We start from the raw sequence: 14,651 nt of genomic DNA on the forward strand, positions 1-14,651 counted from the left end.
AGATGAGAAATTGAGTTTTATTCCTCACAAATGCCATAAAATTTTCTAGAAATAACTCAAGAATCTGACGTCACGGTCTGAAATAATAGACTTAGATAGACCATGCAATTTCACAACCTCATCAAAGTATAAGCGAGCTACTCTAGATGCATTTGAAGCTTTAGGATATGATAAAAAGTGAGCCATTTTCGAAAACCTATCTACTACAACACAAATAGAGTCATTCTTACGGATGATTCAGGACAAGCCTAGAAAAAGTCGATGCTAACATCTTGCCACGGACGGTCGGGGACAAGCAATGGCATGTACAGACTAGTGTGTTATTTAGGATGTTTTGCTACGGCACATGTACGATACTGGACTATAATTCTCGCGACATCTCTCTTCAAACTGGGCCAGTAGAACTGATTTTCCATAGCTTCAATCGTCTTATTCTGTCCAAAATATCAGACAGTCTTTCCACATATAATTTTCACACTAAAAATTTTCTTATAGATGTCCGTGGGATAAATGCACAGTCAATTATTTCTAAACAAGAATCCATCCTGAAAAACATACTTACTAAGTTTTCTAGACGGTCTTTATTGTAGGGTAGCATAAATCTCTTTAAAGTCAGGGCAGTCAGAATAATTTTTCTTTAACTTCTCAAATCTGACAAATTTAACACTAATGGTAGACAAAAGGGTGACTCTACGATTTAAAGCATCTGCAACTTGATTTACAGATTCAATCCTATGTTTCAGTATAAATATATAGGATTAAAGAAATTCAACCCACTTGGCATGTCTATGGTTTAGTTTTTTTTGTGAATTTAAAAATCTAAGGGCTTCATGATCCATATACAAGACGAATTCGAAAGGCAATAGGTAATGCCTCCTAAACCTCAAAGTCGGTACTATCGCATAAAATTCTTTATCATATATAGAGTACTTTTGTTTAGCCTCATTCAATTTCTCACTGAAGTATATGATAGGGTGGCACTCTTGAATCAACACTCCTCCTATTCCTACACCTGATGCATCACACTCAACCTCAAAAACTTTATTGAAATCAGATAGTCGTAGGATAGGAGTTTGAGTCGTCTTGTCCTTAATTTTTCAAAAAGCTTTATCAGTCAATTTTGTCCACTTAAATATCCCTTATAGATACAGTTTGTGATAAGAGCCATAGTTGAACTGAATCCTTTAATAAATCGACGGTAAAAGTTGGCTAAACCATAAAAACTTGGAACATCGTGAATATTCTTAGGTACTGACCACTCTACTATAGCTCGAATCTTTTCAGAGTCTACAGTTATTCCTTCAGATGTTACAACGAATCTTAAGAATACAATCCTATTAGTCATGAAAGCACGTTTCTTAAGATTTGTATATAGACTTTCGTTCTAAGGGTCAAACAGGCTTATCGAAAATGGCTAAGATGGTTCTCTCTTGTTCGACTAAAGATGAAGATATCATCGAAGTACACGATCACGAATAATCCAATGAAGGGTCGCAATACCTGAGTTATAATCCTCATGAAAGTACTAGGTGTATTGGACAAATCAAATGGCATGACCAACTATTTATATAAACTATCCTTCATTTTGAAGGCAATCTTCCATTCATCTTCCAGTCTAATTCTAACTTGATGGTATCTACTCTTAAGATCAATCTTAAAAAAGATGGTGAAACCTGCCATTATATCTAACATGTCATCCAATCGGGGTATGAAAAATCTATATTTGATGATGATTTTGTTGATCATCCTACTATTTATACACATCCTCCATGATCTGTCTTCTTGGGCGTCAATAATGCAGGCACAGCATATGGGCTCAAACTCTCCCTAATGAATTCTCTGTCTAGTAGCTTCTTAACTTGCCTTTGCAATTTGGCATGCTCAATTGGGTTCAACCTATAATGGGATAAGTTCGGTAAGGTGGATCCAGAGACTAGGTCAATCGCATGTTGGATGTCTCGCATGGGTGGCAATTGCTCCGATTACTCTTCAAGAAAGACATCCTTAAACTCTTCTAAAAGGATCCCTACTTCTAGCGGATATTCGATTTGGGGATTCCTAGGGGCTGTTTGCAGGTTAAGGCCCAAACAGGTGTTCCATGTTTGATCTCCTTTTTCAAGTCTTGGGCACTAATCAAATGTAAGTTCTTCTTTCCATTACTCTTTTTGGGTCTTTTGGGTGCCTTCTTGGATGTAGCCTTTGGTTGGATAGCTTTAATAGTGATCTTCTTACCTTTGTCCTTAAAGCTACACGAGTTTGACCTACCAAACAATGTCACATCATGGTTAAATAGTCATGGCCTCTCTCAAATGATGTTGCTAGTCTCCATTGGTAGCACATCGCACCATACCTTATCTTCATATGAACTAAACTGAATGGGGACCAAACACCTTTGTGTAATAGGGATGGATGATGCATCCACCCATGAGACTTTATATGGAGTCAGGTGGTCCACATGGGTTGATCTTAGTCGGGACATGGCATCAGAAGAAATTGCATGGATGCAACTTCTATTGTCTAGAATAATTTTGCAGGGCTTACTTTGATACCCAATATAGGTATGAAAGATAGCCGTCCTTCTCTAGTCCTCACTCTCCTTGGGTTGAGCTAAGACACACCTAACAACTCCCGATCTCTTTTCAAGCTTTAGTCTCACTAGTCCTAAGATTTGTTCAACTTCCTCAAATTTTTTGATCAGATCTGAGTCTAGTTCATATACTTTCTCCTCTTCAGATTCTACTGTCTCAGGCTTGCTAGTCTCAGGTTCGGACTCATCGATAAAAAGGATGTGGGTAAGGCACTGAGCCACTACATAACCAAATCTTTGATACACAAAGCATCTTATGACTCTCGATCCCTCTCCTAGAACACTCTTACCCTTTTCTTCTTTCCTTACTGGCAGATTAGGGGTTGGGTTCTGAGGTCTCTGAATAGGGGTCTGACTTGGTCCTAGTTGGGGTCCTAAGGATATTGATCGAACGGGCTCAATCCTCCAAACTGTCGGATGATGGTACCTCTCAGCATCCTGGGCTATCTGGTATGCATGATCTAGGATCATAACTTCATGCAAATAAACTTCACGCTGTAGTTCCTCATGTAGCTCGGCTCTAAATCTAAAAAGGGTCACAAATCTATCCTTATTAACACCATACCTCATCAAGAATTCATCGAATTTGGTTATGTATTCTGATACGGGTCGGTTACCTTAGGATGGTCATTGCCATTGGTCCATCAGTCGCTGCCTATAAAATACGGATAGGTATTTCTTTTGTAGTTTCTCTTTCATCTCTACCCAAATCTCTAAAAGTTTATACCTATGATGTTCCATCAGGATCTGAACATTGTGCCAGTACAGCTTGGCCTGACCTAACAGTTTTATCTTAGCATACAGAATCTTCCTATTTTCAGTCATATTGTACCACTCGAAGAAGTGGTCCATGCCCACTTTCCAGTCTAAATATTTTTTTAGGTCTAAATGTCCATCAAAGCTAGGTGCATCAACCTTTGCACTCCTTACTATTTGACATTTAGGTCAACAACTTTATACTGGGGTCATCCTTCTAGATGCTGACCTACTTGTAGACCTAACCTTAAACCTTGAGGTGGGGTTTGCTCAGTCTGAGCTAAAGGCACTGGTGTGGTCTCTAGGTTTAATTTTTAGTCCGATTCCTTCGAGCATCCTCTAAGTCTTCTATTCTTTGGTCATAATTCTACATCAGATAGGTCAGGTTGTCTAGCCTCTCTAGGATAGCCTCCATCATAGGATTACTGCTTGGACTTGGTTGATCCGATATAGGTGGGTACTCAGTTTTAGCTCGAGTACGCATGCAATATAATAAATCTAAGGATTATCTAGACCTAAAGTTTGATGTGCAATGAATCGAACTAAGCACGAATTGAATCTACTGCCCAATTTTGTCAACCAGCCAAGTAAGGGGTGTAGTCGTGGGAGGCTCTCCTTGCTCTCGTAAGGACTTAATTAGAGAACTACAAGCTAGCTTCGGTGTTTGCCTCTTAATTGTTTGTCTTAAACACCAATTTCGAGAATAGATTGCATATTCGACTCATACTAAGTCTCAACGAATTACACAAACTGACTCAGTTAAATCCTAAGACTGATGTCTAATTAATTTTAAATTAAAGTTTTGGGTTCTAAGATGTAAGTTGGTGGTTTGTAGGTTAAGGATGATAAAATCTCCATCTTAACTTATAATAATGGGTGTGCCCTTAATTAAGTTATAAACGATGCAATGCAGTACAACCAGAATTTCAGTACAATAAGTTCAGACTTACGGATCGAATTCATAAATGGTCTTGATCCTAGCCTAGGATCAAACTTTGAAGTCTTACGAATCTAGTTTCCAACAAAATAAGTTTAATAATTTTTGGATTTTTATTTAATAAATTATAAATTTTCTTCTGCTGTCTGCACAGAACAGAGTCCTGTAAGCCAACAACAGGGTTTTCAGATTATTTTGGAAAACAAAATGATAGAATTTCAAAGAGAAATTTTGGGACGGATTTCTTGAATAAGGTCTCTAAAATATAGAAATTTTTTTTTTATTTTTATATGAATAAAAATGAGTTTCTCAAGGACTGCTACGCAAAATAGAAAATAGTGCAGAATGCAAAACCTAATCAAAACCTAGGACTCTGATACCACATCTGATGCAGAACAGGTATGTAGATAAAGATGCAACTAACTTCTTCTTTCTTTTCAGCAATCAAATAATAAACAGTAGCAAATCTAACAAGATCTAAACTTGAAAGGAAGAAAAGTATTGATTAAAATAAGTGGATATTTGTAGCATGTATAGTTGTCCCTTTAATTTTAAGAATCTAGGATCGAAGGCAATTGAGAATCTCCTTTTTGATTAGGCTTCGCAATTCAGATTCAGATCTAAAAAAAATTCAAAAAGGTGAATTTTACTTACCAACAATAACGATCTCCTCAATAGATTTATGAAAATTCAGCTGAGATGATCGCTCGATTCGACCTTAGAGAAGTTAGATTGCTGCAGACAGTTGCGATCCCAATCCATGATAGAACTTCATGAATCTAGAATTAAGACACCTTCAGGCATTACTCCGAATCGACGTCTCGAATAGTAGATGGCATGTGGAGAGATGGTGGTTTTTTTTTTTTGATCTTAATGCAGGGATGAGTTTAGGCACAAAGAGAAAAACTCAGAAGAAGAGAGGAAGAAACCAAGAGGGGGAAGAGGATCTCTAGATTGGAGAAGAAAGCAATAGCTTTAATTTCTTTTTCATTCCATCCTTTTTTTAGTCTAAAGTCTTATGGCTTTTATAGACTGAATAAATCCTATCCAACAATTTAATTTCAAATCTAGATAAAATAACAAATTTCAAACCTAGATAAGATAACAAATTCTTGACTTCAAATCTAGGAACTTATCTAAAAGAAACATGATAAACTAAAATAATATAAAATAATTTCAAAAATAAATAAAAAAATTTTCAAATCCTCATGTAGGTTGCTGATCTGCGCCATCTTCGTTGATAGACCTCGAATATGGACTTGGATGCAGTTTCTTAATTTGGGTGGTGCCAACACAATTCCTCCTCCTTTTGATCTTCTTCATGGGCTAGGAAATTGGGACTCTCTTTTGGATGGCATCGAAGGTCCATCAAGGCTCCAACTCGGATGATGATGCAGTGCAGAAGTGATATTCAAATAATACATATAGCAATCTGAAATAATAACTGCTAACATATTAAAATTAATAACTTATTAAAATATAAAATTCTTATTGATGTAGCTAAATCTGATTTAGTCAAACCAGACGATGGCTTGCGAAATGATCTCCACACTACTATTGTTCCTCTACAACTATTGCAAATAGCAGCCAATGCAGTTGGCCACCACGCGACAATGTTAGAAACTTGAAAGTTGTATTGCTCTTCCTCTCCTTGGAACCATGGGTAGACCTTATTTATACTTGGCAATACAGGGAACCAAAGATCTTAAGACCCATTAAGCGTGAAAGAAGGGTTCACCTTCCTTGGTGTGAATCCACCATCAGATCACGCACCGGTCACTTTGAGATCTTTGCAGCCAGATGAAAATAGTTCAACATGCTTTGAGATCTGTGTGGTAGGTGATGCAACCGTAGACTCGTGCGAAGGAAGATGAATCCTTCTTTCGCACTGAAGATGCAATCCTGCTCCACTCTGGGATCTCTTTGGCAGGAACACAAGCACATGTAGAATACCTGATACGACATTTAAACCGCAATGATCTAAGGGATGTATAGAAGGAATCAGGACAGGTACAATTGCACTTGCGAAGACCTCTTACTAATCTTGATCCACGAAAATATAACCTTTTAATTATTAGGTTTACAGCAAGGAGCACATGACTTGATCCAATCAAAGAACTCAAGCACAACAGATCACCCAATCCAAATCAAACAAATTACAGCATTAGTAACCCTAATGATTCCAAATTCCAAATGGAATTAAATATGATATAAAAGTGAGGAAAGAAAAACTAGCTGTAGCGGCCTTACCCATCCATGATTAGTTCAGGACTGATTCCACTTTTGAGCTATGAAATTGAACTGTAGTCTAGCATTCCAAAACATCTTTACAAAGGATAGGAAGTACCATAAATATAAGCATAAAAATCTAGTATTTTGATAGCAAACTCCAAAAATATAAACTTAAATACTTATGGAAAAGTAATGAACCTTCAACTGAATGTACAAGTCATAAATGGATATAAAACATATGAATAGGTCAAGAAATAATGATGCATAGGAGAACTCAAATTCCAGATTCTGCAGACTAGAACAGGATAGGAAGACAAAGTTCTTCATTGCAAAGATGCCAAAGCTCACATTACAGCTTATTACCATCCTTCATGATATAGACTAGATTTATCAACGTTTCTCCCTCGAGCTAGATTTGACCAGCAAACAACTCCCTGGTGTATTTGAAGCCCTCTCACTCAACCTGAATTTTAGTTTGGCAAATCTATAACACAGATGCAGCTACAATAAGGGATCTTACACATTCAAGCCAGCTCCTGCAAAACCCTAGGTATGATAAAATGCACTGTCAAAGAAACTTCCCATATCTGCAAATGTAAGAAAAGCAGCAGAAAGCTATCATGAATCATAGGGGATTAAGCCAATATGAAGTTTGTAGCTATCAAATATATCTATAACTGAAAGTACTAGTTGGTTAAAGCCAGAGGATCAAATCAACAAAATGAATAATAATATAATAATAATGACGAATTCCTATCAGGACAATTCAGCTTTAAAATTGTCTGATCAGGAAAATTCAGCTCTTACATGAACGAAGTTCTCACATCACCCATGACCCACATTAAAATCTGAGCTCTTGCCTTTTACATACCAATCCATAAGCAATCACAAACAGTGCTAGTTTAAGAAAAAATTTATGGATAAACTACATCAAAAAAAAAAAGAAAAGAAGAAGCCATGCCATGACACCACATCACAAGGTTCATCCTTGATCAGCTACTTAATCCAACTTGAAGCAGGTATGTGAGTTTGGTTTCGCTTTAACCAAACTGCAAATTTCTGTTTTAGATTAATTGACTTTGTTCTTGTAAACAACCTCTTGCATCTTCCTCCATTACAAAAAGCATCTTTGCAATAATTATCTGACTAGTTTCTTGATTGAAGGTAGGTTGGACAGAAAAATCCAGGACAGCAGAGCTGCAAAATTTTACTTCTCCTGAGATCTTAAGCACAGCTGCACAAGCCTTTCAATATCACAATGGTAGCTAGGATCGGTTTTTCATGAAGTCTGTGTACAACTTTAAATCAAACCTGTCCTTAGATTCACACCAAACAAAGAGGAAAACTACCAGCTAATGACTGCAGATTTGAAAAAGAAACAGTTATCTATTAAACTGTGAAAACTTATGCTTGCTGATTGTCAAAAAACATGTTGAAAAATGGTATCTGCGACTCTTTTTCGTTCTCTTCTTCAAACTTCTCAGTTTTTTCTCAAAGAGAAACCCTTTTTTTCTATTGTTCACAATAAAACAGGGAGAAAGAGAATGCTTATCTCATACATAGCAACAGTAAAAAAACAACAATAGTAAGGTTATTAAGAAAAAAGAATCATTTCTCTGTATAATCAAGCATGATGCTCAAGGGTTGCAATAAGTTCCAGGATGTCAGCTCCTTTCCCTTCAGTTTCAAAAATACTCACCAGAAATATGGAATCAAATCATATTGATTTTCTTTCGCATTGATTAGAAAGAACCTATTTATCCATACAATCAGACATGATGCTCAAGCATTGCAATAAGTAAATGCCATGTCAGCTCTTTTCCCTTCAACTCCAAATATACTCAACTAATTGAAATATGGAATCAAATGATATCAATTTTATTTCTCTTTGATTCAAAATATATTCAACTCACTGATTCATGGAATCAAATTATATGAATCCAAGAAGAATGAGAAAAGGCATCTACTGTTCCATTCCCGCAATTGTACTAAACTGGAAACGAAACGGGCTCCCAATGTCTTGATTACTTGACAGAAGCTGTAGTGGGAAAAAACAAAACAAGTTGAACTTCCCCCTTAAGACCAAAAACAAACTATCAGAAAATGAATTCACTCTAATTTCAGCACCTCTAGATAACTACTATGATACAGGTAAGATAATAAGTGCTAGGATCACACTGACTACACCAGTGCTTGGGTTTTGTTTTTAAGATGGCAACAGCAGATGAAATTTATTAAACAGTTTACGGATGGAAAATTGCATATGAATCAGATGGACAAGTAAATAAGTTATGTTGTTTATGACAACAGAGGTACTAATCATTTATTACAGTGTTGATTGCATAAGTGGCTCTTGTGAGAACTATAGGTGAAATAATAGAAAGCAGCACAATGCAAGTAGAGTTGTAAATATAAATTGTCGATCACCACCTCTTTCATAACAATCAGAGACTGAAATTAAAAATCTTTGTTATGCATAAGCAATTCAAATACAAGGAAACGGATTCAAATACATAAAGATAGGAGGGAGAATGGAGCAAGAATTATATTAGAAGGTACTTTCACTTTTATGTTATCCTAAATGTGAAATTTAGCCTTTTCCCACAGCTTTTGTAACAATAACCTTAATCATAAAAAAATCCATTGTTTAAAATGGATTCATTTTGATGTTTCTCTGACATTATATTGTTAAAGGGAAGCCTGCATCACTGCTACCCCAAGCTTTAAAATAAATTAAAAATGAAACTAAAAAAGAAAGAGTGAAAGTTGATGTCAAGTTGAATGCCAGATTCATAAAGAATGGGCTTAATTAGTAGATGCCACATGAACATGTAAAGCTGAATGGGATTGTGCATGAAAGTCTAAATGCACCAACAAATGAATTGCTTTAATAAAACTCAGAAGCCATCTTTTCATTAATTGATCCACAACCAAGTTTGGTCCATAAACCTAAAAATAATCATAACAACCAAAATTGAAAAAAAAATAAAAAAAGTTGCACAATTACTGTATCAGTGTGCTTTTGCATGTTGAGTATGTACCATACTGTACTATACCAACTGGGTTACCGAGACTACGAACCTTGGATTTGATCTCTTAATATGAATTGATATATGTTGATAGCTACCAGATTTAGTATTAGTGTTTTAATGAGCTGCCAATCATCACAACTCAAGATTTGAGGGCTATAGTGTATTTAAGAGAACAGTTTGGTGGAGGGGTATGATAAAGGAGATCTAGATTGTAATATTGCACCTTAACCTAGAATGTTTCTTCTTTTCAAATGCTGTCCAAGTAATGCCACAATACACTAAATACCTGGCTTATTAAAAAGAGGAGTAAGTTTTTCCCGGAGTAATCACTTGGTGCATCACCCAATTAATAGAGAATTTCCATTCTCTGAAATTTCTCCAGAGGATCCAAACTACAACTTATAGTTCCTTCAAAATTTTGAAGGGATGCAGAGGAAATTAAGATGGCGATTGTAAGGAATGCAACTTGATGAGGTATTAAATATCAAATAGTTTTTTATTTTCTTTTCTTGTGTTTGTGTGTGTATATTGATACATAGATAGATAGATAGATAGATAGATAGATAGATAGATAGATAGAGAGAGAGAGAGAGATCATATTTCATATCAGTTCAATTTGACCTGCTCTATAGAAGCTGACTAATTCTAGACTAATCCAGTTTCCTCTTGTTGATAAATCAAAACAACAAAAGATACACCAGTTTAGTTCCCTCAAAATGAATGCTGCTGATTATTAGAATGAGAAATAGAAGTCTGCTTGATCCATTAGTTGTTTCTGTACTACAAAGGTAAATTCTCCTAACCAATATTTTGGAAATGGCAAAGGAATGGTGAGGCTCTTAGTTTAATGGTGAAGCGAGAGACAGCCTTCTGGTAAGGCCACATAGATGAGCATTGAGGGAAAATAATAAAGAAAAACTGATGGTGATGAAGATATGACGGGATTAGGAACAATGGGTCTCATGATGAGGACCAAATCTTAAGGGTATTTTTGTCATTTTGAGGAAAAGGAAGTATAATGGAGCAACCTGTTTAACAAATATTCAGACTTTTTGTCCACCAAGTCAATAATTATGACCTGTTTCTCAAGAAAACAGAAACATCATGAGGTTTGGAACACCAAAACAGGACTATAACATCATAATCAAATGTTGATATAAAAATAATACTAAAACAAATGTTATAAGGAAACCAATTACCATTAAAATAGATTGTGCAATTGGATTGGGAACCAATAATGGAAATCTTATTTAATGAACTAACAGAGCTCTTCTAACATACTCTAGAAATATAAAAAGTTTGATGGTAAAACATTTTAATATTACATTAATTTAAGTGGTCATTTTAGTTTGTAAGATTTTAACACAGACTTATTCTGTTGACCTCACCCTCCCAAAGTCATGGCTCCGTCACTGATGCTATTTATTCCACATAACATCACATATTATCTGCACACATGGAAGGACACCTAAAAAAGATTATATTATCTCTTCTGAAAGTAAGATTTAGGATGGTGCTGATTTATCTATTATCAATGATGAGGGCATGTGTCTGTCATCACTAACATGTCATTTTAGTTCACTTTAACACCTAACTTACCGACATGAGGTCAATTTTAAATAATGTTTCACACAGTTGTCAAAATAGAGAAGCTCAAACAGGTACTAGTACTACTCCTATCATATGTCAAGTCCTTAATTTTCAAGTCATGAATGCTGGCACCTAAGCCCATGTTCTTCCTGCAGATCATTAGGACATCTCAAAGAATACATGCATATTTAGCAATTATTATCTACTCATTCAATCATAGATGAAGATCAAAAAAGGAAGAAAGCAACAAAAAAAAAAAGAGGGCTGTTTTCAGTATAAAATATTACACAAAAAGCAAAAGGATATCACATCATGTTGCACAACCAACAGTAAATTTCCAGCTAATTTTAGACTCTCTTAAAAGCATTCTAATGTATTATTGGCATGTGAAAGATAGCAAACCTGAACTTTTTGTATTCACTGGTTGACTTCTTTTAAAAGGAAAAAGGGTAACTAACTTTACTAACTCTATTCAAGCTTCTAAACTTCAAATGACTGAACGAACGTCACAGCTAACAGTGATCATGAAATCCTACAAGATTTTGTACATCAACAAGCTCTTATACTACATTTAGAATTTTTCTTTTATTAGATCATAATGACAGTAAATTATCTATACTTAGAGAACCCAGAATAAACCTTTCCTTACAATTATAAATTGGGTATTCAACTAAATAAAAAAAAATGCTGCTAAGGAATGCTCAAACAATTTCATTTATTACAAAACGAAAAAGTGGAAGCAGAACTGAAATTCAGGAGGATAGAAAGGGATAAAATATGATGATTTCCAGTTAATACTTTTCTTATGTGTGATGCAGAATTGTAACTAAGCAGCTACAAATTATGAGCTACATACCAATAACCACACAAACAGCATCCACATTGCAGATATAAAGTAAGATCAGTACTGATTCACTAAAACTTATACAAAAGTACAAAGCTAGGTCTACATGAATCATGATCCCATCATAAGCAAAAGCAGTTTCTCTAAGACATTAGCATTTCTGAAAAGGAAGATAGATAAACATTAAACAAAATCTACAACGCATAGCATAAGCCTAGCTTCACGGCTGCCTCAGTATGCAGAGCTAAAAATGAATAAGAGTTCTGCATGATATGTACCACTCAATTGCATCAATATGTGAAAGGGCAAGCTAATCTCTCCCTTGAAGATGAAGATGAAATCCCAGAGACACACTTCTTCTAGTCAAGCCGTCTCCTCTGCATCCTGATGCTTCTTCTTTTTCTTCTCCTTCTTCTTAGTTTTCTGCTCTTCCCCATTGCCATCTCCTATGCTGCTAGGTAATTCAAGTTCCCCACCATCGTCACCATCTTTACTCTTCTTCTTCTTTTTCTTCTTCTTTTTTGGCTCTCCTACCTCATCAGATGATCCCAGTTCACTCTTATCTTTGCTGCTTTTCTCCTTCTTCTTTTCCTTTTCTACTGCCTTGCCCTCATCAAACAGTCCCGAATCTCCTTTCTCCTTGTCTTTCTTCTTCTTCTTCTTCTTCTTCTTCTCACTCTTGTCCTCTTCAACCAACACTTCCTCAATGTCCTCCCTCACCTTCTTCACCTTCTCCCTTTCAGACTCAACCACAGCATCCCCAATTTCCTCAACCTTAACCTTCTTAGCAACAGGGCTTTCACCTCCATCCTCCAATTTACGCTTCTTTCCTTCATCACCATCATCGCCATCCTTATGCTTCTTCTTCTTTTTCTTCCCTTCCTTCGCTTCTTCAACCACTGCCTCCCCTTCTGGTGACACTGACTCTGGCGCGGCTGCAAGGCTGGCAATCATCGAATCCCCTCCAGTTGGCAACACCACATTTCTAAGCCACTCTGACGGTGTCTTCTCATTTGGCTTCCCGTGCTTGTCTAGCAGCCCTTCAGCAATCAACTTCTTCTTCATCAATGCTCTAGGTCCCAGCCCCCACTTCCTTGGGTATGTGTCTCGATCCATCACCACCCTCTTAATCCGCGCCACCGACCCATGATCACAAGTTGCCATTACTGCAGTCGTCATCTCTGCAATCCCCAAAGCTATTGCCTCCCCCTTGGTAGTCATCAGCACAACATCCTCCCCCACTTCAATATCATTCTCAAACCTCAGCAGCCCAGGAATCATCAGCTTCGCACCATAACATATAGCATTAACCGCCGAGTCCTTCACCACCAGCCTCTTATAACTCGTAAGCAGAACCTCCAACGGCATTACCACCCGTCTCAGATAGCTCTCGTCCTTAAAATTATCATACACCCACTGGGCATCCAAGACATCGTGCATCGTCACCATGTTGTCGTTCTCTCCAAGGATCCCAGACCGCACCCGCCGCAACTCCTGCATATGCCCTCCCACACCAAGAAGCAAGCCAAGGTGAACACAGAGCGTCCGGACGTAGGTGCCAGCCTCGCACGAAATCCAGAAAACCACGAGATGCTTATCAGGATCGTACTCAAGAAGCTTGCTTTCGTAAATGGTCCTGATCCGGAGCTGGCGCTTGACGGCGGAGATGAGCGGCGGCCGCTGAAAGACGGCGCCAGTGAGGGTTTCGAGCGCCCGGGCGACCTTGGCGACATCGGGAACGGCGGAATGGAGGCGGGCGACGCAGACGTACTCCTTGCCGGCGCCCTGCTGGGACTTGACGAGGCGGGTGGCGCGGTCGATGCAGACGATGAGATTGCCGGTGACTTTAGGGTCGAGGGTGCCACTGTGCCCAGTCTTCTCGACGCGGAGGATGCGCCTGATCCAGGCGACGACCTCGTGGGAGGAAGGGTTGGAGGGCTTGTCAAGGTTGAGGATACCGTAGCGGAGGTACTCGGGGAGGGGGCGTTTCAGAGGGGAGTGGCCGGCGGGGAGTGGGGTATAGTGGCCAGTGCGGACGTTAAGGCGGTCGTAGTTCTTAAGGAGGATCGGCCACTTGGAGGTGTCGATCGAGGGGGTGAACGACTGGGGCTTGATGAGGTAATCCTTCTGAAACAGATCATCGTCGGCCGTGGCGGCCGCAGGGGAGATGGGGGTTTCATCTCCGCCGTTTGCGGTGGCAGCGGCGGACAAAGACTTCTTGTCCTTCTTCTTTTTTTTTTTCTCGGAGGTGGGGGAGAGGGAGGAGGAGACTGCCGGCGCCATCGACATGGCTGTGGAGCTCTGGGGGTTAGGGTTTTTGACGGAGTGGAAGATGGGGAGGGGTGAGGTGGGAGGGGCAGCGAGAGGGTTTTAAAGGGGCTTTGGATCGGAGGATAGGACGGGGTTTTGCCTTGCCGAATGTCGTTTTTCACGGATCTTATAGTGCCACGTGTTAATAAAATTGATCGACCCAAAATATACGGTGAACCTTATGACGTCCGCAATTTATTTCAGCTCATAGATCAAGCCCCGAGTGAAGCATATAATTCGGGACTATCTGAGCAGATGGAGAGTTGGCGCAATCTTAAAGTATCCATCACTGATCGACAATTTTGAAGATCAAAGTATAAGAAGATGAAGCAGAGCTCTCAAGAGTGATTGGAGTACTGGCAG

At 38.2% G+C, this 14,651-nt stretch overlaps 1 protein-coding gene across 9 annotated transcripts; it reads right to left on the reverse strand.

Moving 5' to 3' along the window:
- Nucleotides 1–6,614: 6,614 nt before the first annotated feature.
- Nucleotides 6,615–14,335, reverse strand: LOC105053720 (H/ACA ribonucleoprotein complex subunit 4). Of its 9 annotated transcripts, none has more exons than XM_073245436.1 (3): nucleotides 12,257–14,335; nucleotides 8,426–8,550; nucleotides 6,615–7,048 (listed from the first exon to the last, which is right to left on the reverse strand). In XM_073245436.1, the coding sequence occupies exon 1, from the start codon at nucleotides 14,265–14,267 to the stop codon at nucleotides 12,342–12,344; it is 1,926 nt and encodes a 641-aa protein (XP_073101537.1). In that variant the 5' UTR covers nucleotides 14,268–14,335; the 3' UTR covers nucleotides 6,615–7,048; nucleotides 8,426–8,550; nucleotides 12,257–12,341. The 9 variants fall into 9 exon arrangements, with proteins under 9 accessions (XP_073101537.1, XP_073101535.1, XP_073101536.1 ...); XM_073245434.1 differs by having other exon boundaries at nucleotides 6,615–7,058; XM_073245435.1 differs by having other exon boundaries at nucleotides 6,615–7,099.
- Between the last annotated feature and the right edge of the window lie 316 nt (nucleotides 14,336–14,651).

This window comes from Elaeis guineensis, chromosome 11 (assembly GCF_000442705.2).
Source record: "Elaeis guineensis isolate ETL-2024a chromosome 11, EG11, whole genome shotgun sequence".
Taxonomy (NCBI): Eukaryota; Viridiplantae; Streptophyta; class Magnoliopsida; order Arecales; family Arecaceae; genus Elaeis; species Elaeis guineensis.

What these genes read in the sequence shown, in the direction of transcription:
- LOC105053720 (XM_073245439.1), bottom strand. Translation starts at nt 14,267, where the DNA reads ATGTCGATGGCGCCGGCAGTCTCCTCCTCCCTCTCCCCCACCTCCGAG.